Below are 23160 nucleotides of genomic sequence, written 5' to 3' on the forward strand. Positions count from 1 at the left end.
CAGGGAATTTTGAGGAAAATACCTGATTAATTTTGAAGCTCGTGTGGTATTCGGGGGATTATTTTTTCAATCCAAATGTCGGGCAATATAATTGGACCATGTGACGAAACTCACAACTGAGAAACGAAAATTGTATAATTAACACGACACAATTGAATTCAATCTGTCAGTTTGACGAGGGGTTAATTCGACTGCATGATGTTTTGTTTTTTATATAGCAACTACCAGAGAAAATTATCAAAAAATTATCAGTTGAAAACCCTGTAGCTTGTACCACATGATGTCGAATGGGCCAATTATATTGCCCGATATTTGGGTTGGAAAAATAATCAATAATAATTTATTATCAACGATCAATCATGAACCAATAATTGATTATCAATAATTAACTGTCGTAATTAATCAATAATGTTTGATGAATTATTATCAATCATCAATAACTAATAGTGAACGATCAAAAACGTTTGATCAATTCGCGATCGCGACGTAGATATGGGCGCCACCAAGTGGTCTCTAAACTAACTACTCTTGGGCGGCAACCAAGGAGATCCCTCGGACGGAACCAATGATGGAGCTCAACCAATGAGATCATTGGATTCTCTTTGATCTCATTGGATTCCCGCCAAGAGTAGTTAGTGGAGAGACCACTTGATGGCTCCCACATCTACGTTGCGGTCGCGAATTGTCAGAAGGACAACGAGAGCTAAAAAAAATGCTGCCATCGAGAAGGGAATCTACTCATCATCCTGGTGCTTGCGTTTGATCCCATTCTTCTTGCCTTCCTTGATATTTCCCTCGAAGAAAAAAGCCTCCTTCCAGGTGTACTCATGATTCAAAGATCCCCTCCCCCGATGATGATTGAGAATCTCACGAAGTTTACTGGACCGAGAGTCATCATCCTGAGACGTGTCATTCCTCCTCCATTCGTGTGCCTCGTAAACCCTTTGGGCCGAGAGTAATCCAGCGAGAAAATGAAACTCAATCTTGTAGTCCAGTAATACCTTTGACGAATGGACACAACCGTTGTACGACAACTTGTCGAAGGTGGGACTCGTTTCTGTCGGTTTGTCCTTGATGTTGACAAGGTTTCCCTTGATGCGAATGTCTTTCTTGAAGACGAGGCGATCGTTCGAGGGCTCCCATTTGTGTTCAGTCGAGAAGAGGACTTCGTCGAGGGCCCTCAACATCGGGGTGGCGAGGAAACTCCACTCGGGGCATCTCGTGAAGACGTCCCCTAAGAGTGTGATGCTGGCTGCGGCCATCGTTTTGTCGGAATCACACTCAGAGGTTGGAATGTCGATCTTCAAGTCGATGCTGATGTCGTAGGGGAAGGTTGTCTCGGCGGGATTTGGACCCCCGGATGTGGAGGTCGATGAGCCCTGGGCGACTGCACCTCGAGCCACGTTACTTGCCATTTTTTAAATGGATTTTCACGGTTTTGGAAACGATACCGAGGATTGCACAATTTTTGGGTGGTTTCGGGGATGAATATGCGGTTGCATGAGGGGCATGTGGAATTGATGGAAATGGGAAGGATGGCCATCTGGTGGAAATATAGGAGAAGTTAATTAGATCGTGGACTACAAAAAAATAGAGATGCAAAACCCAGTCTGCTACGTTGTCGACTGGCAATAAGAGTTGATAGGTGGGTGCCGTTGACCTCAGTCAATTGACCACGATTTTCGTATTTTCTCAGTTGACATACCAGAGATTCCTTATAATCTCTGGACATACATACATATAGACACCATTTAAGTTGAAATGGAACCCCTGTGTCTATTTGAATTTTTAGAATTGTGTTTTCTCCTGCAATTATTATTTTATATTTATGAAACTACTTCATTGACTCAACAATGCAATGATCGAGTCAATAAAGTAGTTTCATAGATAAAAATTAATAATTGAAGGAGAAAACACAATTCTAAAAGTTCATACAGACAAAGGGGTTCCGTTTCCTTAAAAATCGCATATTCGGCGTTTTTAGGCCATATTTAATTACCCTAACACAAACAAGTGGGAAATTGTTCCTGTATTGCATATAGTATAGTTATTTTTGCTAATAACTTAGCAATATGCTTCCGAATGGTCTTTTTGCTTATTTGTTTCCATTCTATATTATTCATAGCCTATTTTATTTTCTTGAATTGAATTAGGGTAAACAGGTCAATTTCTGGACGGGGGTTAGTTTCTGGACGCTTTCAACTTGCATTGAATAGTCCACAAATAAAATGAAATTTGTATTGATTATTTCACCTCTCCATAATATCACTTGTGTATAATCATGTGATCAATTATTTTCTTCTGTTGATAAACATTTAATAAAAAAAAATATGAGCCAGTCGTCCAGAAATTGGGGGTTGCGGCTACATTCAACTATTTCTCAATTTAATTATTCTTTGTTTTGTCATTTTCACTCTAAACTTTTTTTTTCTGCTAATTAAAACATTCTTGAAGGTATGGAAGCCATCATATTCCCATTTAGATGATTCTTTTATTTTAGATCCTTTATTTTAGAAACTCGAATTTCCTTTAATCGTCCAGCAATTGGCCTGGTCACCCTAATTTCTTTCCAACTCATTGTTTTAGATTTTCCACTTAATGAAATTTGATCATTATTATTATTTTTATTATCCCTTTCTTAAATGCAACAGATTGTTCTTCTTTTATTCGTTTACATTACTCCTCTCATCCCTTTGTTCCTTTATAGGCTGATATTATCATCCTTTTATCTACATATCACATTTCAAGGAACCATCAGAGGGCTAACTTTCAGGGTAATTCATGAAAAATTCGAAATTTAGAAGTTAACCGAGACAGTTATTGTAACCACCTTTTAAATTCGTCATAGTCGCATTGAAATAAACATATTAGACTATGATTGAATTCATTTGAAGCGCACTATCCAGAGATATCTGCGGAATTCTGATTTTTGAAAAATACGAAATTTTGGAAAAATTTCACAGAAATCAAAATAACGATTATTGCTATCGCTTTCATCTTCGAACTCGATCTAAAGGACATCCCAATAAATTTTTTTAACCGTCATTCAATGAATTTCGAACATTTTCTTTTAGTTATCGTGTTGCACCTAAATTAAAAAAAAAATCGAAAATTAAAAAAATGAATCAATGAATTTAATTTTCATTAATGGCGATGGATAGGGCTTAGCAATACTATCATTTAAGAAAAAAAATGATTCAATTCCATCGATTCATTAGCGAGAAATTGCATTTTCGGACTTTTTGGATCATAATGGGTCGATATAACACAAAAAATCCAAAACTTAAATTCGAACGATTACAATGCTTCTATTCGGAAGTAAAAAACAATCAATATGTTTGCAGGCCATTTTCAAGGCTTGAAGATAAATCTAGTTTATTTGATAACCAATATTGTCTGTCAAAAATTGCTTGTTACACAATTAGAGACAATAAATTAACATCGACAGGTTTGGCATAACATCTTCCTGTATTGATTTTAATGGAAAGATATAAAACGCCCATTAAGCTAATGAAAAAAAAACTACGGTAATGAAGTCATAAAACATTGAACGGTCAAATGCTTCAGGTCTCGTTGAATATTCAATCATCTTGATAAAATGAGCTCTTGGGAAAAATCTAAAATACCATTCCCTGAGAAATTCCGGAGTATTTCCGCAAAAAAACACCAAAATAATTTTCTATTATAAAGTATACAATAAATGAATACATTATTTAATGCTTGTTTCGATTGAACATCGTCAGTATCCACTGACAATTTGAAGATATTTCACGTGTCGCCACTCGGTAGACAAATATTTGCAGCCTTTCATGAAAAAATCGATGAAACTCATCAGGAGAATTGCGCCTTACCACGCGATATTTTCCCACCTTCACAAAAACCGTCAGTCGACGTTCATCAATGAATGAAAAACATGCAAATTAATGTGATCATATTTAAAGTGTTGCGCGTAATCTCTCTCCTCCTGGGATTAGCGCCTTGTAAACTCTTTACCGAAGCCATCCCCTCGAAGAAATTTCGCTACGCCTTCAAGTTATCTTATTCAAGACTGGGATGCGTTTACAATATTTCGTGGATCATCATATTCTCCGGAGTAATAATTGCTATAGTTCCAAAAGTGGCTAAAGACTACGACATCAACTATTCAAAAATCATAATAACTATAGACCTGACAATGTCAGCAATGGGAAACGCATTTGTTATTATTTTAACCGGAATTTATTGCATCTATCAAAAGCAAATTGTAGAGATTGGAAATCGGCTGAGCGAAGTTGACGAGCAGTTTCAGGCTGATTTATTTGTTTTTAATAAAGAAACCTTCAGAAACCTTCATTATTCCGTGGTGACGATGACATTTATAATCATGTGGATAATAAGTTTTGTTATTTGTCTAGTCGGATGGAGATTTTTTATCTTTTTCTCCATCATATTGCCTGCGGCCGTTCTCAGCTGCCTTCTGCTGCAGTACAGTCTGATTATTAATATTCTCAAAGAGAGATTCAGATGTCTCAATGAAGGTCTTTCTGCAGCCGTTAAATACACGATTGAGTCACCAGGAGTTTCATCTCTCGAGAGAAATATCACGAATAATCGATCAGTTATTGACAACTTTGCGCTGATTCGGAACATGCGTCACTCGGTTTACAAAATCGCCTGTGATGTTGCCGATTTTTATTCATTTCCAGTTTTGTTGGTGATTTTTAATTTCTGTTGTAACTCTATCACTTCTATTTATTTCATCATAATTAATGCGCTGCATAGAAAAAATTCTGGGTGTCCAGACTCAATGAGTGATTGCTTCTGGATTATGATGTATAGTTATCCGATTGTAGTACTGAGTGAGAGCGTCAAGAGATTTAATAAAGAGGTGAGGATAATTTTTGGGATTTCATAACATTTTTTAATTCGATCATTTATGCCAAACTATGTCTGGATTGAAGAACAAACTTTGCAAATTGTTTCTTTTTTTAATTTAAAAAATGATTGCAACAGAATTTATTTTAAATGTCCAGATGACTTATAATGACGTCACAACTTTGGTCCGTCAATGGTAGGGTGCGTTTCGCAATCGACGTAGTAGCAGTAGCAGTATTGCAACCCTATCTAATCTTGCTTTACTGCAGCTACGGTAGTTGATTCCGAAACTCACCCGTAAAATCTCAACGATTTCGCGTCTTGCGAAATTAACGCGGCTCGAGCGGGGATTATTTGAGACATTTCCACGCTTTTATGACTGAACAAAAAAATATGATCCTTAGCTAAAAATTAGTGATGTCGCAAAATGCGAGAGAAACGAGACGAGACAAACGAGACGAGAGACATGATGAAACGAGACAAGACGAGAAAAGCCAGTCGAGAACGAGAGAAGAAATTGCTCTCGTATTTCGACATGACACGAGATGAGAAGATGCAGTTTCTCGTTTCGTCTCGTCTCGCGGCATCACTGCTAAAAATGTACCTTACTTTATTGGGCTGCGGCTCAATTAGAACACGGGTGTTTTCTCAGTTGGAAAATGGGATAAATCATAATACAAACCTGTGTCTTTCCAACTGAGGTGCTCTTGCACTTTAATATAATAATATTATTAATAGTATTATAACTGCTAGTTCAGAGAATTCTATCCCCGCAGCTGAGCACTTTTTTAAAATGGCTTACTGTATTTGGATTATAATTCGTATCATTATACAACAGAATAAAGATCTCTCATCTATTTCAGCCGCAGCTGGATCGAGTGAGGCATATGTTTAGCTAAGAAAAATATTTTGGTTCACTCACAATAGCGTGGGGATATCTTATAAAAATTACCACTTTTATCAATATAAATAGCTACGCTCGAGCCGCACTAAATCAAGTGAAATGACATTATGTGAATTTAGTACCAATGAAACCATTTTTCTGAACAATGTCATGAATACAAAAATTATCATCCCCGATAATCAATCTCATTTTATTTTCGTCACTGGAGCGGAGGTAGCGCATCCCAGAAAACAATATTTGCCAGTGCCATCTAAAATTTAACAGGACACCGGCAATTTGTCAATAAATTGTCGACATACTGTTTGCTGGGATCCGAGAGGACCTCGTAGTCAAACAACTACGAAGTGTCCGGAGATGTGATGCCATTATCTCCTTCCGAGGCATATTTTTTTGATAATTTTTATAAAATCAATGAAATTATATAATTGAGAAAATTTTTACGTATTGAACTTTTTGTATCCCAAATTAGTATATTTCGATATAAGTGCGACGGGTTTTTCAAGAGTGTGAAGTTGGAGGCCCCAGACGAAGCCGAGTGCTACCAATCACACGTGCAGAAAAATCCCTGTTGAATATGTGTTGAACTATATTGTATGTCACTCGGCCTGAAAAACCGCGGCTTTCGGGCCGACCGATATAAAATTTGGTTCGCCCCTCGGCCAAAATAGTATATTTCGATACTAGTAAGATGGAATTGTTACGAGTGTGAAGTTGCCAATTACACGAGCTGAAAATTCCCGTTTTACATGTGTCAAACAATATTGTTAGACAGCGATGTTACATTCAGCGAGTGGCCGAACTGTACCTTTTTCGTTTACAAATAAACGAAACGGCACTTTTCGGAACGAGGTGAATGTAGCAGCAGTGTCAAAATAGTATATTCCCTACCTAGGGGCAAAAATAAAGGAGTAATGTGCACGTGGGTAAGGGTCCTTAATTTTACCTCCCGTGGTCAGGACGTTATTTTCCATTCCGGCGTAGGCGCAAAGTTAGATAATGATAGGAAATGTGTACTTTGCGCCCGCCGTAGTGGAAATGGTATATTTCGCGTCGAGTGTTACTGGGGTTTTAGACGAGTCGAAAACTCGCTTTCAGCTCGGCGTGCCAATTACACTCGTCGAAAACTCCTGCGACTCCCGAACGACATTTTTCCGCAGTGACTATCACTTTTGCCAGTTCGGGGAAGGGTCAATACCAATCCCCGGACTGGGAAAAGTGAAGGTCAGCACGACACGAAAATTAATATACACACCTCGCCATGGAAAACATATCACCCTCCCCCATGTGCTCGCCTTCGGCTCGGAAGGCAATCTTGCGCGTGGGGGACGGTGATCTGTTTTCCAAGGCTCGGGCATGTAATGTACTATTTCGTGTCGAGGGACCTGCAAAACGCCAATTTGAAAATGGGGTTTTTCAGGTCCCGTGACACGAAAATATTATTTCAGGCCTTGTGACGAAAATTACTATTTCATAATTACTTCATAAATAAGCAATGTTTAAAACATGCTTATTGATTGTTGTTTTGTTGTTGATGATTGTTTTATTTTCAGGTGAGTAAGACAACGAACGTCATCTATGACATCAGACAAACGAATTTTGTGAATAAAGAAATTGTTTCTGAGGTATATTTTAAATTATGTTGAAGATGAATATTTGTGAACATTTTTTTGTTACAGTTGAACGATTTCGCTCTTGAACTGTTGCATACGAAAGTTGCATTCACTGCATTTGGATTTTTCTCGTTGGATTGTACTTTATTGCATTCGGTAAAAAGAATTTGTTAATCATATGAATTGATTCTATTTGCCTCAAATCAATGTGATATTTCTGTTGGTGAAGATATTTGGAATGGTTGTTACGTATCTGATTATTCTCCTGCAATTCCAACCGGCGGATGCTGCAACTGAATAGAATAGAAGTTTTGACGTATTGTGTTTTAAAAGATACGTACGACATACGATGAAATTAGGTGAGTGTTGTGAAAATGAAGGAATATTATCTACCATGCCTGAGTAAGAATGAATCAATAAAGCTAGAATATCCATTTCTGTCGTAGGCAAAGAAAATTTCAGATTAACCCCTCACGTACGGGGTCCCTAGAACGCATCGTGTCCCAACGGCCGGGAGGCTTACGACGACGTGCCAATTCCATTGTTTAATCAGCAATAACTCGAAAACAGGTGATCGACAAAACTTGAAATAAAATGCATTGGATGAATTGAAATTTGAAATAAACGCCCTGAGAATTCTGTTTTTTCCGCATTCAAGTCACACCGATTTATCCTCCAGGACGATTTTTCAATGAATTGAATTATTCATTATTCAATGAATTGAAATTTAACTTGTGCCATTCGATAGAAAGGTCATCAAAGTATTTTCAGCAAAAATTCCAAAATTAAAAATGAAATTAAAAGTAAAATTAAAAGTAAAATTTTCTCGACAAACGAGATGATTGAATACGATTAAATCGGAGCAAAATAGTATTTTCATCCACGACTTTTGTTGATATAAACAAAATATATAAAAAATGCATTAAGAAAAAAAAATCAATGAACTCACTGCACAAACAATTTTATTGACTTTCCAAATTTTTTTTCCAAATGTCAATATGTGTCTTAGAATTCGAGAAAATAATTTTTTACTGTTGACGGAAAGGGTCCATCGATGTATGGACACCGGCCGATAGGACAAGTTCGTGCCTCCATACATCGTATGGAGCCCGTACGTGAGGGGTTAAAAAACAAAGTTTTCGAGTAATTACTGATTGAAACAAAAAATTGATTTTGCGATAACGGTTGCATAAACGGAATAAATTGAGTTCAATTGTGTTTATTATGAAGTTCTTTTAATTACTTTCAAATGTGTGAAAACGAAAATTCGATTTCTATAATAATTAAATTCAATTATTTTACCTTTTTCTTAAACAATCAAAATTATCATTGGATGTGTTCGTGAATTATGTGCAATATAATTCGGTGAATACATGAAATGTATCAATCAAGATGCGTAAAATGAGCCTGCAGAATTACCTACTTGTTTAAGTTCATGATTCGTAAATAAATCCAGGTGTTTTCATAAGATGTATAATGTATTGCATGTGTTAGACATCAAGTGTCACTTATCGTGTGTTCTTGGTTATTCTGCCAAGAAGACATTGTGGCGGTGTTGAAGTATGTCGCTCATATACGCGCGTGAACATGTTTTTTTCTGTAAGCAAAAAATATATGTATACCTAACTTTTTATAGTTTTGTTCTTGTAAAATTTTTTTCAAAAAATGTGATGAATAACTATTACAAATTATTTTTGTTTAATGAAGGTGTGACGTTATGAGTTAGATGACCCACCGCATTAATCCTGGGTGATCTAACATGTGACTAGTCCCTGGAATTAGTCACAAATAGAAATAAGGTTTTCTTTCCTAGGGCCGTCGTACCCTATGTTGACCGGCTAGTTTCGGCGGTGAGCTCACGGGGAGTTCGCTCACTCGGAGGGATGTTCGAACAAGGATAGAGGAAGGATTAACGATACTAAATCCACCGTACTAGATGTAGGTAANAACCATAACATTGTTGTAAAGAAAGATTGAAATCGGAATTTTTGACTCAAAATATGAAACNATGCACGGTAGTGGGGTCGGTATAACGCGGTTCTATAATATTGATTTGACTCGACTGAGACTCTGACTCGTTGTTGTCTTGTATGGCTGGAAGCCTGAGCTTTAACAGATCCTTTCTGTTTCGCTGTTGATCGTGCTCTGCTCTCTGGTGAATCCAGAGAGCTCCTCCAAACTCGTCAAATTCTCCGTTTGCTGAGCTAAGCAGTCTCACGGTTTTTCTCCACTAAAACTGTTTTGTGTCATCACTGACACCGACTAATACAGTCAAACAGTTCGGTTCACTTGAACTGGACTTGCGAAAACCGTGTGACTGCTGACCATGGTGTCCAAAAGACACCATGGTATAGCTGACTAATGTCTGGATGGTAGGATGGAGAAATCCTGTTTCTCTCTCCTCTCATCCAGTGGTAATATGATCCTTTCATATTATTAATTACTAAATCGACGCATTGGTCGATCCCAATACGTCACAAAGGTTTAAAATATGTTGACCGAATTTTTCAAATAATATAATATTAATAATCTGATTTTTTCGAATAATAATGAATTAAAATTTGTCAATATGGAACTGTAAATTTACTACTAAGTGCATAATTCAAATTTTTTAAAAGGGGATTTTCTATTACGCAAATAATTGCCAATGTTCCTACCTCAATTATTGATTGATAAAATAGTTAAAAATTTGAATATTTGAATTGATGATACTTAAGTATTCAAAAAATTTAAGAGTGATGTTAACTAATTGATGGCTACAATATTTAACGGTAATTAAATATTATGAATTTGGCTATCTCTGTACTGGACTATTTTCAATATTTAACTGTTAGCGCGGTAAACGGACAGTAAGATTGTTTTTCGCACTAATTCTTCGTTTCTATATATATTATATTTAATCGATCTTCAATGTATGGCAAATATCAATTTAACCCTAGTTTGGTCACCACATGAAAACCTGCGACTTTGGTCATCTCCGCAGGGAATCGCCGCCATGTTATTTAGGCCCGAGCTTTGCCGAATTCACTCTATACTGCCCGGGCGCGTTTAACGAGACTTCGGCAACGACGCACAACGGGCAATTTCATTTAACATGGGAAAAAATTGCCGGTTTGTTAGAAATATTTTTTTTTCTTCAGGAATTGTGGATATAAATAATTTTAAAAAATATTATAATTTTCTAGACACTTGAATTGACGCATTTCTATTTTTTAGGATTTTTCCGCTCAGCCAGTCAATGGTATAAGAAAAAAAAATCGACCTTCTGCGGCGTTTCCCTCCTATGGTGACCAAACTAGGGTTAATAGTCTGCGACTATGAGAACTCATCACTGATCTCTATATAACTGGATAGCCGATCCCTATGGCAGGCAGTGAATTTATTAGAGAGGTACGCAGCGCCTCCGGATAGTAGTCAGCGAACTAAGATTGTCTCTAGTGCGCATGTCCGTGTCAGCTGCAGGTAGTGGGGCAGTGGTAAATTTACCGAGAGCATTGGGAAATATTATAGGGTATTTTACCGTGTAGGACATTCAGAATAACAGACGAACTTTTGTTAATAATCAGTGAAAACTGACATTGTCTATAAACGCGAAAGGAAGCCGAAGCATGGAGGAATGTCGAAATTAGTACAATTGTTATTAATATTGTATTATTAATGAATTGTATAATCGTTAATAATAGAAAAAATTGAATTTTTAAAAACTACAAAGAATCGCCAAAGAATGTTATTAGATTTTTTTAATCGTAATTTTTTGCTAGATTTAATTGACGTTTTAGTTTTTTCAAAAAATCAATTTTGAAAAATCAGGATTTAACCCACTGTTATGTCAAAGTAACCATAACATTGTTGTAAAGAAAGATTGAAATCGGAATTTTTGACTCAAAATATGAAACAAAAATCAAGAAATTTTTGACACATGATACAACATGAATGACGGTTTTTTAAACAATATCCATTATTTATTTATAAAACGGAGATGTTTGAAAAGGAAATAATATATTGAAAAATGTAATTTGAATGATGCTGATTGTGTATGAATTTTTTATAAAATTTTTTAATTAAAATTTTAAAATTAAATTAAATTTAAAATTAAAATTAAAATTTTTTATAATTTTTTGTATAAAAACAGTTAATTAATTATAACGTAAATATAAACGTGGGTACTTATGTATAAATGTAATTATTATTTTTGAATACGACACGAAATTGAGTAGTTATTGTTATATACTTACCGATGAAAAGATAAATCTTTGTTCTTCTCCTTCNTCTGTACTGGACTATTTTCAATATTTAACTGTTAGCGCGGTAAACGGACAGTAAGATTGTTTTTCGCACTAATTCTTCGTTTCTATATATATTATATTTAATCGATCTTCAATGTATGGCAAATATCAATTTAACCCTAGTTTGGTCACCACATGAAAACCTGCGACTTTGGTCATCTCCGCAGGGAATCGCCGCCATGTTATTTAGGCCCGAGCTTTGCCGAATTCACTCTATACTGCCCGGGCGCGTTTAANCTTATCAACAAAAAAGAATTTCCTTGGAGACCGCTCAACAAACAACCGACGTGTCCAGCGGACTTGGGGATTATGACTGAGTCATAATGACGCATGGGACGGAGAATGTTTCCACGGCAATTTTCCGAGCACCTGGCCCCCACGGCGGCGCGCATGCGCACTGACGTCATCTTTAGTACCTGAGCTACTATACGGCAGCGCTGGCTGACACTTCAATNTCTATTTTTTAGGATTTTTCCGCTCAGCCAGTCAATGGTATAAGAAAAAAAAATCGACCTTCTGCGGCGTTTCCCTCCTATGGTGACCAANGAACTCATAGTAGTGCTATAGACAGTCTTTCGTATAGACCTCTCTCCCTGTCTAATCGTGTGACGTAATATTTGAATGGCCCCTAACAACAAGAAAGAGTCCAGAGCCATCGCTAACAACCTAGTTATTGATGTGTCGATAAACCCCAACAACAACAAAAACAATTTAAACAATATTTATCTCAATCCATTGAGATAAATATTGTGAGGACTTTTAGAGTCAATAAAATGCGAATTTTAGTCGTTCAAAATAGGGAAATGAATCACATGTATGTTTTATTTCATCGAATAGTTTGAAAAATTACAGCTGATGGAAAAGGAAGATGAAGCACATAAAAGTTGACTTATTGTCTATATATCTTATAACAGTTTCATAATTATTTTCATCATGGGAGAATCGTAGAAAATTTCGAATTCATAGTTTCACAACGTTTAATGATTAATTTATCGCATAAGATGAAGTAGATTCGAATGGGAATCCAATAATCATCGAATACTAACAGGAAACAAAAGTTCATTGTTACATCCATCCAAATATGTAGCAACAATGATACAGAAAAACTAGAAGAAAAAAAATTGATGCCTCACTAAAGAATGATAGTTTCACGTATATCTTCTATCGAGCTTTGGAGATTGATTTTTATTTCCTCTCGATCTTTCTTCATTACTATTATTCTGAACTACGATATTTTAACCCAGCGTTTCAAACTTCTGAATAACATCAGGGTCATCAGTAAATTTACGAATCTTATGGATTAACTTCTTGAGATGAGAGTTGATACTACCAACTGTGCGATTTGGAAGTAACTGAAATTGTAATATTCATACATTTTATAATTCATTGCATATTCGAAGATATGATGAAATAATGAAAATTGCATTTGCCATGGACTTACCCCTGCAGATTGCATTCTCTGGGAGATACTCATTTTACGTGCCTGAAGAATGCAGTCTTCCCCAATGAGATAGTTGATTATCTTTTTCTCCTCTTCAACTGTGTATCGGCGATGTTTACCAGTACTGAAATGTAACTCACATGAATAACCTGACATCCAAGAAGTTTACATTTTTAGATGAGGGCCTAATAAAAGCCAGGGGTGAGTCTGACATTTTTAGGTCCATAATCTTAAATTCTTGAATACACGTTTACCCTAGTCAACGTATCCATATGCTTCCAGCACTGAATTGTCGTCACTCATAGGATGACCCATCTAGGGTTAATCACTCGAATATATACTTCACTGCCGATATCGAATTTTCTTAACAAAATGACCCATTACTAGGGCTGGGAATGATTGGATGAAAATTAAATAGAAATATAGTATCAAATAGTTCGGCACAATAAAATACTATTTGAAATCGATATGTCAAGTTGATTATTTCGGTCGATTGAACATTATTCATTATTTGTCTTTCTAAAATTGAATAAAATACATATTTGATATTTCATTTTCACCGAATAAATAATTCATGTTGCAAATTATTTTTCTTATCAAATTAGAAGTTACATGGCGTACTTTTCCGTTCTCAAAAACAATAATTAAAGAAAAAGTTCATAAATACTGGAGGATTTGTGACTACGGTGGTAACAGTCGAATTTTGATCGGGCAACATTGCACGCTTCGACTAGTGGTGGAGTCGTAACAGTGAGATGGATGTTTGTGTGGGTTATACGTATCCATATGCTTCCAGCACTGAATTGTCGTCACCGACTTTACTGACCTCAATCAGCTGTTGTGTGGTGTTGTCGCGTTGCTCGACTCGTCATGGCGGTCAAATTTTTTTTAGAGGAATTCGAAAATCAATTGAAGATACCGCGCTTATATGGCCCGGTCCCCGACTTTTTCTCGCCGGCGATAGATTTTCCATAGTCTAAAGTAAATAGCTTGTGGTTTTTTTTCAATATCTTGAGTGTCTAACCCATGGAGCATTTCAATCAAAGTTCACACGGTCACGTTTCCTCCATAAGCGTAATGTTACAAGGAGTGATTTTCAGAAATTAATTTCTCATTAGGATGCCCCGATGGAAGGATTAAGATTATTACTAACGTGTGGCTCGAATATGAACCTGACATGTGAAGCAATATCAAAATTATGGTGAATAATGCGGGTTTTGGCTAAACATCCTTAACGAGACTCCCGCTCGACAGTGAAATTGTGAGATTAGAGTGTTACAAATTTTGGCTGCTCAGCCGGGTATCGAACCCGGGTCGCTCACGTGCGAATCCCATACTCTAACCACACAGCCACGGCCGTCGGTTCCTAAATAGTATATCTTTGATTCGAACTAATGAAATATGATTTAATTTGCGATGGTCAATAACTCCAAAACAGTAATTAGTCATGAACATTTCATATATTTTACCCAGCTTTACACGCAATGGAGTCTCTTCATTTGTTGATACATGTGGTGGTTTGCATTAAAACTTTGTTAGCAGAAATGGTAATCCCCACAGTGAATTGCACGATATACACATTGAGTCCGACTACATTGCAATGTTTCATCCCAATTGCGCATTGTCCACTCTGAATTTCCATTGTCTGATTCAAACGTGTACATGTTGAATTCAAGAAAAACCATAACAAACACTAAATCCATAAAACTCTTGTTTGATGTATTTAGTGCTTTTTTTTAAATTGCACATACTTGAAGTTAAGAATGTTCAATAGAAAGTGTTTTATAAACAAAATTAGTAGATCTGATCTTTCTATACTTCTTCTATTAAGACATTTTCTATTGAGCATTTGTATGCTCGTTCAGATGTTATGAGCTATCACAGGTTAATCATTCTGACAGTCCTAAGAATCTATCAAGAGTGAAATACGATTTATTAATTTATTATTTTAGTTAATAAGGAAAGTTGCAGACATCAATGAACAGTGATTTGTTGATGAATGAGAGAGAAAGATCCCATTCACATCAACTGGTGCTACGACAGAGTGAATTCTTAAGCCACAAGTTATGAAACTCACAATTTTTAAATGTTGATGTTGATGATCCGTTATAACAGTAAAATGGGATTAAAAATCTCTCGATTGAGGTTTCGATAAAAATGCATAAATTACAGTAATATCTAAATATTTCCCTGACATATCGGTAATTGAAAGAATAGGTACAATGGAAATGGCATTGACCCTCTGCTCGTTTTGCAATCAACTGTTAAGTCGTAACGGATTAAACGGATATTAAAATCATTTAAAAGGTTGGACTGTTCAATTGGAATATCATTTTTTACTTCGAAACATGGTTCAATGTTGTTTTATGATAATACAGGATACTCACGGTGTAATTACTTCGGATATAGCCTTTCCATATCATTCGAATCACGAGACGAGGGTAGAACATGTGTGAAACGTGCATGGAGACAAGTGAGCGAGCCTAGGGACATGGGACTTTCCACGTTTATAAACGACTGTTTTAATAAAAAATAGAATCGTTTTCCACCCCGAAGGAAAGAAAACGGATATTTTAGGTCTTGCCGAGGCTTGACCCTTCGGAGATAGCCATACGTCACCTTTGCATGTGTGTGTGCCCAAAACCCGCCGTGAGAGCCTTCCAGGGCGGAGTGGAGCGCCACTCCGAGCGTTACGGTCGAAATTTCAAGTGATGGGAAGTTGAGGGACACGAAATAACAAGTGATCAGTACAATCTCCGAATGACGGCAAGCCCTTACTCGGGTCAAGCCTCGGCAAGACCTAAAATATCCGTTTTCTTCCCTTCGGGGTGGAAAACGATTCTATTTTTATGTCTGTGCCTTCGGCTTGACCCTTCGGAGAGATGTTTGGATTCTGCCGTCACTTGAAAAAGCACTGTGACATTAAAATAGAACGAAGAACATTTATTTCGTTAGAAAACAACATACTTATAGCGCAAGCAATATGAAGGGGAATCCTGTTCCTGAGATCATAATAAAAGATTATAATATTTATCAAAGACCAGTTTCAAACCGGTGTAAAGCTTTTAACTAGAGAACTTTTTGGTCTCGTCATCCTTGGTTTGTCCACTTCCTTACAGTAGTGCCTAAAGAAATTCACTGAACCCCTCCAGTTGCCTCTCGCCAGCAATTCATCCATGGCCATTTGGTTCTCAAAATTTCTTGAAGCTACTGCTGATCTGATCGAACCTGGGCTCGAGTCGATACCGACCTCTGTAAAGATTGACTGGATCTAACCTGCGATTACGGTTCTTGAAGCAGCTTGCACCTGACTCCTTGTGGTGATGAAGAGTTGAGATAACCCTTGCCGCGCTCTGCGTCTCAGACGAAAGGAAGATCAGCAATTTGATCCAAGATACCAAGTCAAATGTTGGATCGTCTGCGCTGGATATTCTCCAGACCGATTGACGAGAACCTAATTTATCTGTTTTTGAGCCGAATATAGGCCATAGGATGATTTCGTTCTCGTGAATTATATAATATTCCGGATCGATAGAGAGCAAAGGCAGGTCGTGTAACCTCCTACCTGAGGCTAGGAGCAACTGTAAAGCTGTGAATCGTGACACCTGATAGATACTTGTCTTATCAAGTGGATGTTCCAACATCCAGTTGGTTACCTGATCTACATTCCAGACGACGGTCCTGGGAGGTTTAACGCCCTTCGCTTTCTTCTCGCTAATTGCTTTCAAGACCGACTTGACCAGGGGATTTGAGCTCAAATCATTATCTCCTCCAGGGTTATTTAGGGAACAGATTACCGACTTCTGGGTTCTGATCGTACTAAAAGCCAACTGCTTTTCGTAGAACAGGTAATTCAAGTAAGAGACTAGTTGCTGAGGACTAGGATTATCGGAAGATATCTTATGAGAGCGACACCGAGACAACCATTGCTTCTAAGCTGAAGAATACGTTTTCCAAGAAGAAGGTCTCCACGCTGAACCAACCAGATCTACTTCTGATTTCGATAGCCCTTCCACCGAGTGACCCCACCTCGTACCTTCCAAACCTCTAAACAGAGATCGTTCACCTTCTGTGGAGGACATCCTGTTGATAAGTCTATCAGGTGTTCCTCGAGGTCTCGTAGCTGAACCGGGGCGTCCTGACTCCTGGCTTTCAGGTCCCCCCTCCAAAACGTCTTTTCCCAACGGGGAACCACTAGGAGAAAAGTTCCTACAGCTGAATTGAGATGGTGTAGGACTTTCGGGATCAGAGGGGGAGGTGGAAATACCCAGGCCAATTCCACTGTCCATCTCTCGCTGAACGCATTGATAAACGCAGCTTCTGTGTCGTTTGCTTCTATTGACACATATCGTGGAACTACCCTGGATCGAGATGTCGCGAATAGGTCTATCTCCGGAGTTCCCCATTTTGCGAAGATATCCACGAGAGCGCTGGGACTCAAATGCCAATCTGGCAGCAGAAGATTCCTGGACAATCTGTCTGCTAAAGTGTTGACTATCCCCGGTAGGAAAAACGGTGTCAAACGTATTTTGTACCGTTCCAGCAACAACAGGATCTCCTTCACCAGACTGAGAAGGATCTGTGAGCGAGTGCCTCCCTGATTTCGGATATACGCCACTGCTGTTTTGTTGTCGGCTTGCAACAACACCGATTTGTTCATCAATTGGTTTTTGTACAGGTGAATTGCGAGCCATACCGTGTATAACTCCTTCCTGTTGATGTGCGAATCCTCCTGGTCCTGAGTCCAAGTTCCCGCTCGGTGGATGTCTTCCAATTGGAAGCCCCAGCCCGACTGAGAGGCATCCGTTGTCAAGAAGACGTTCGGCTCGTCCTGGAAAATCTGACTTGTCCGGTGAATGTTGTCCTTCCACCAAAGACAGTCCTGGAGACACGACTCGGGGAGGGAGTATGTCTTCGCTGGAAACTTTTTGGACAAACGACGAGTCCCCCGTTGAAGGTGGCGAGAGAACAGGCGGCCCAGAGGGGTCACCAACGCTGCAAAGTTCAACATCCCCAACAGCGAGCGCGCCAGATCTAGATTCCACTCCCTCGAGTCTTCCAGCTTCTTCAGCAGGCTGAGAATTCGAGTCTTCTTGATGTCTGGCAGGCCCATAAAGTTTTGATCCGTGTTCCACCATATTCCCAAAAACTCGATGCTGTGGGATGGGGATGTTTCCGACTTTTGATCGTTTATCACCCAACCCAGAGACCGGAGAAAGTTTAATGCGAAAGATACCTGTTCTTGGAGAATGTGGTAATCTTGATGAGCCAAAAGGAAATCGTCCAGGTAGACTAAGACTCGAAATCCTTTTTGGCGGAGGGCTCCCGCCATCCAATTGCTTATTCGCGAGAAGGCCAGAGGAGCTGTCGAAAGTCCGAACGGGAGACAAATTATGTTCAGCAGTTGACCTTTGTAGGAGAGACATAGAAATCTGCGATGACTTTGTTTGATGGGTACGTGGAGGTAGGCCTGTGAGAGATCTATTTTTGCCATAAAGTCGTTCCTTTGGAGAAATACCGGGACCTTTCGTTGATTTACTAGATGGAATTTTGCAGGATGTAAGTATTTGTTTAACAGGCGAAGATTGAAGATTTGTCTGAAAGACCCATTCGGTTTCTGGAGCAGAAACATAGGGGATAGGAATCCTGATTCCCAATTTGCTTTTTCCAAGATCCCCTGGCGAATCATTTCTTCTATTTCTTTCGTCATCTGGTGAGAAACTCTGGTACCAAATTTCATTAAGACGTCCCTTGTTAGAGGGATGCAGGGCGGGCGCCTTGCAAATGGAATTGAATAGCCTTCCAAAGTTCTTAGAATATGGTCGGGTGCTCCAAGCTCCCTCCACCGAGGAACGAAGCATTTCAGTTGTCCTCCTCTGAATAGATAGTCACAATTTTCGTCCTCGAGAGTCTCTACCCTTAGCGGAGAAGCTCTTCGAGCGATTCTTGGAGGATCTTGTGTTCTGTTTGTTATTGGAAGAGGAATACGAGGACTTCTTCCCTGAGGAACGCTCTCGAAAGGAAGACTTTGGAGATGGATCCTTAGGAGGCAAGATGTTGAGCTTCTTATTGGGCTGGAAAAGCTTTTCCTCGGGAGGGAAAACCTTTCGAATACCGCCCTGTTGAACCAAGAACTCCGACAAGAGCTTCTCGTCAAAGAGATGAGACTCGGAAGGGGGAATGTCCGCTAGTCTTGCTGCATGGTAGAGATCCTTCGCCTTGAAGAAACTCCTCCTCATATCAATTACTTCAGACCTTCGACTACAGGCGAAATGGAGTAAATCATCGGAAACAGACATCACTGAGGTTTCGCCGAAGAAAGCGTTCTTCACCTCCTCATGGGTTTCTGGATGATGTTCTACCAGCGATTTAATTGCTGCTGATAATCTCTCCCTCTGTACCAGAAGTCTATGGGTAATTGTCCCTGCCAGAGAATCGGATTTGGCCAAAATGGATTGATTGAACGACTTCGGAAATACTGAACTGAGCTGGCTGTTGATTTTCAGGGCGCTAAACACCGGTGCAGCTTGAAGCCTTTTCTGAGCCTCCTTATACCTGATGTTATTCCAGCCAGGGGAGCCAAGCTTTAGACAGGACAGGCCCTGAGCTCTAATCTTGGGGCTCGGTTCCGGAATCAGAGGCTCAGCTTCCTTGACCGTTGGTATCAAGGATAGGTCCAGGTCTAGTCCGTCGGGAAACGATTTGTATCTCCCAGGGTCTGTGAGATCCCCTTTTTCCGCATACACGGAACCTGATGGAATTGAACCCTCATCGTCAGAACTGTTGTTTTCTTTACCTGAATCTACGTCTTCATCTCGGTAGCGGTCGCGTTTAGAACCCATTTTCTTATCAATCTTCTCTAGCAGAATCTGAAACATGGCATTGTGGTTTTTTTCCATGTTTAATATGTGACTTTCCAAGATGTCGATACGAGCACGCTTGGGAGAAGGCCCACCAAGGGGGTTATCAACCTCTTCTCCCTCCTCCTGGTCCTCCAATCCTTCGTTGCTTTGCTCCTTCTGGCGATCTCCGTTGATCCTCTTGAGTTCGGCATCCGCCTCAACACGAGAGATGAAGAGATGTTTCACCGGTTTTACCAGGTGAAGGAAAAGCTCTGCTTGGACTACTGACCCACGAATTTTGTTAACGAGAATAGGAGGACTGGTAATCAGAGCTCTGCAGAAAGGCCACGTTAACATGTGAAGCTTGAGATCTTTGAACCTCTTTTCACTCAGGCTAGAAGCCTCGGGATCAAAAGCGGTGGCGATGCCGATCGTGGGAAAAGCAAATCTCAACTTATTCAGGACTTGGGGGTCAATGGTATCGTCTTCCCCGAAGAGATCCCGAATCGATAGATTCACGACCTTGAACTGTTTCCAACCCTCTGGGAGGAATTCTTCCGCCAGAGTTTTCAGCCTATCCGAAATAGTATCCCGTTCCTGAGATTCGGCTGCCTCACCCATCAACTCCTCAAGAGAGACCATTGCTGTCTCGTCCACCATCTGGAAGTAAAACCCAGGAAAATATATTTTTAATTGACACGAAGAACCATGTTTTCATGTTCGAGATAAAAGTCTGAGAACAAGGGCGTAACCTCAAGGAAACATTCATTTCCAGAGTTTACAATGACCATGTGTTCGAGAGGTTAAGATCGATCCCGAGTCAGACGGGTGCTTGAGCCGCTAACTTGTTAAGCCGTCAGCTCCTCGAGCCGCTGTCGGCTCCTCGAGCCGCACGGGTGCGGGCGACCATCATGGTCACGCCATTGCTTGGCGTCATGCAAAAATTACATTTTCGAAGTCCTCTCCTGCTCAGACTGTAACAAAAAGCAAACAAGGCACAAGGGAAAACTTACCTTGAACCTTTAAAACTCCCACGACGATTTTTACACTCGTATTGAATGCAAAAATGATGAATGGTGCAAAACGTTTCGGACACACAACGCACGCATTGGATAACGATGATGCACTGATCACTTGTTATTTCGTGTCCCTCAACTTGCCATCACTTGAAATTTCGACCGTAACGTTCGGAGTGGCGCTCCACTCCGCCCAGGAAGGCTCTCACGGCGGGTTTTGGGCACACACACATGCAAAGGTGACGTATGGCTATCTCCGAAGGGTCAAGCCGAAGGCACAGACATAAAATAGCCATTATCACTTTTGGCGTGTAAAGATATTCACGCACTGATTTTATTTATTTAACTAGGGGGCTCCGCCCCTTGCTCGCTTCGCTCGCCAACCCGGGGGAGTTTCGCCTCCCCTCCGCTCGTGTCGCTCGTTCCCCCCCTCCCGTGTGACCATGCGGGTATGACCATGGATGTTAGTCCCTTGAGGGGGGTCCCGATATATGGCCCGACCCTAGGCCGTCATTGGCGTGACTCTGGCCCGACCCTGGGCTGACATTGGCCCGACTCTAGGCCGACATTGGTCCGACTCTGGGCCGACATTACCACCTTCGCGCCGCCGGAATCCGAAATCTCGCCTGAATTTTCAGCGACTCCCGAATTTCAAGCGTCGCCTAAGTTTTTGCCCTGATTTTTTTATTATATAGAAAAATATTTTCTTGACGAAAAGAAGTCCAAGATTCTGATGTTGAATAAGCGGTCACACGGTGTAAAATAAATCAAACTTCCATGGAGAAGCTGTTTGATGGCACAGGACTTTGACTGTATGCGAGACACAAAACCGTGAGAATGCTTATTAAGAATTTTTGATTAGCAACTGCTTTTTTTGACTGTGGTACAAAGCAGACTATGAAGGAGTTGGACTTGAACGGTTCCCCACTCCTCGCTAAAAACCTTAAATGCACGCACGAACCGAACCCATTATTAGTTTGATTTTATGTAGAATTATTAGCTTCAGGCCCGGGTGGATTATCTTTCCAACGTTATCTCGACTGTTTTTCCATCTTCATAATACAAAATATATCACAATTTCCATTGGATTGTACATCACGCAGGAGTCCCTAAAAATTCTGATTGTACAATCAAAAAAAGTAGAAAAAAAAAATGAACATTTTCAAAGAGCGTTTTTAATAAAGATTAAGGAATAAGTCCAATAGAGAGGAAATAGTGAATGGATAATTTATCATGGTAACTAACGATCTGACAGCCATTGACTGCTGTGACAAATGACGACCTAACAGCCATTAGGTACATCAAATTATTAATTTGCAATTTCCTCTTTATTGGGTGTAATTCCCAATATTATTCAAAAACGCTCTTTGAAAATGTTCATCTTTTTTTCAACGTTTTTTTCATTGTACAATCATAATTTTTGGAGACTCCAGGGCTATGTAAAACTGAATAGCAATTGGAGATCATTTCAGATTATCAAAATGAAAAAAAAAAAAAACAACCAAGATCACGTTCGAAAGATAATCCACCGGGGCTTTCAGTTATAGTATATTTTAGGGCGAGTGCCATGGGGTTTTTTACTCACGTGGAGTTGGTTTCCGAGGCGATGGCGAGGACTGGCCAACCACGCGAGTAAAAAAACCCCATGGCGCTAGCCGTGAACGATATTGTTCCGTAGTGATTTTCACCTTCATGAGTTTGGGGAAGGGCCAATACCGATCCCCGAACGGGAAAAAGTGAAGATCAATACGGAAAATTATATTAATCTTATTTTAACTGGCATTTGGTTATTGAGAAGAACCCCTTATAAATCCTTTCCTAAATATCCCTAAATGGGCGAATTCACCGTGAGTTCGTACCGAGACTAGTCGGCACAGTCTTCAAGTTGAAAGGCGACTTGATTAAGGGAGGACAAGGGAAACTTCCCGCGTCACATCCTGATTAATATCAGTGAATTCTAATTATAAAGGTTTTACTTTCTGATATATAATTTAAAACATAGCATCTATACAGGGTGTTTCAGAAGTACATATACATCTGAACACCCTAGGATCAGGGGGTGATTCTGAGCAGAAAAGTCCTCTTGCACTTTTTGATCAGACTCACCCCTAAAAAGTTATTGGCAATTAAGGGTGGGCCAATGGGGAGTGATTTTTAAGCGGGCGCACATCCATGTGATATGCAGCATATGTGTGTGTGCCCGCCCC

The 23160-nt window shown here is 39.4% G+C and overlaps 3 protein-coding genes across 3 annotated transcripts in view; 1 reads left to right on the forward strand and 2 right to left on the reverse strand.

Annotated features, from left to right (window-relative positions):
* Positions 1-292: 292 nt before the first annotated feature.
* On the reverse strand, positions 293-1473 carry LOC107045498. Its single transcript, XM_015267800.1, has one exon. It carries the CDS (start codon positions 1413-1415, stop codon positions 735-737), a length of 681 nt encoding a protein of 226 aa, XP_015123286.1. The 5' UTR covers positions 1416-1473; the 3' UTR covers positions 293-734.
* Positions 1474-3904: 2431 nt separating this feature from the next.
* On the forward strand, positions 3905-7669 carry LOC114841590 (gustatory receptor 68a-like). The gene is made up of 4 exons (XM_029126629.1): positions 3905-4867; positions 7309-7371; positions 7435-7524; positions 7598-7669. Exons 1-4 carry the CDS (start codon positions 3905-3907, stop codon positions 7667-7669), a joined length of 1188 nt encoding a protein of 395 aa, XP_028982462.1.
* A 4810-nt stretch (positions 7670-12479) lies between these two features.
* Positions 12480-23160, reverse strand: part of LOC107045497 — a 33720-nt gene continuing 23039 nt past the window's right edge. Inside the window, exons 5-6 of the mRNA XM_015267798.1 lie at positions 13096-13219; positions 12480-13006 (exon numbers count right to left, since the gene is read on the reverse strand). Coding sequence (XP_015123284.1) covers positions 12890-13006; positions 13096-13219 — 241 coding nt within the window. The 3' untranslated portion in view covers positions 12480-12889. The remainder of the gene's footprint in view (positions 13007-13095; positions 13220-23160) is intronic.

Source organism: Diachasma alloeum, unplaced genomic scaffold, assembly GCF_001412515.2.
Source record: "Diachasma alloeum isolate Michigan unplaced genomic scaffold, Dall2.0 Dall_scaffold_00958, whole genome shotgun sequence".
NCBI classification, from domain to species: Eukaryota; Metazoa; Arthropoda; class Insecta; order Hymenoptera; family Braconidae; genus Diachasma; species Diachasma alloeum.

Excerpts from the sequence above, each read along its gene's own strand:
- LOC114841590 (XM_029126629.1), top strand. The coding sequence starts at position 3,905 with ATGAAAAACATGCAAATTAATGTGATCATATTTAAAGTGTTGCGCGTA. Across the intron at positions 7,372-7,434 it reads ATTTTGTGAATAAAGAAATT|TTGAACGATTTCGCTCTTGA; the intron begins GTTTCTGAGGTA and ends TTTTTGTTACAG. Across the intron at positions 7,525-7,597 it reads ATTGTACTTTATTGCATTCG|ATATTTGGAATGGTTGTTAC; the intron begins GTAAAAAGAATT and ends CTGTTGGTGAAG.
- LOC107045498 (XM_015267800.1), bottom strand. The coding sequence starts at position 1,415 with ATGGCAAGTAACGTGGCTCGAGGTGCAGTCGCCCAGGGCTCATCGACC.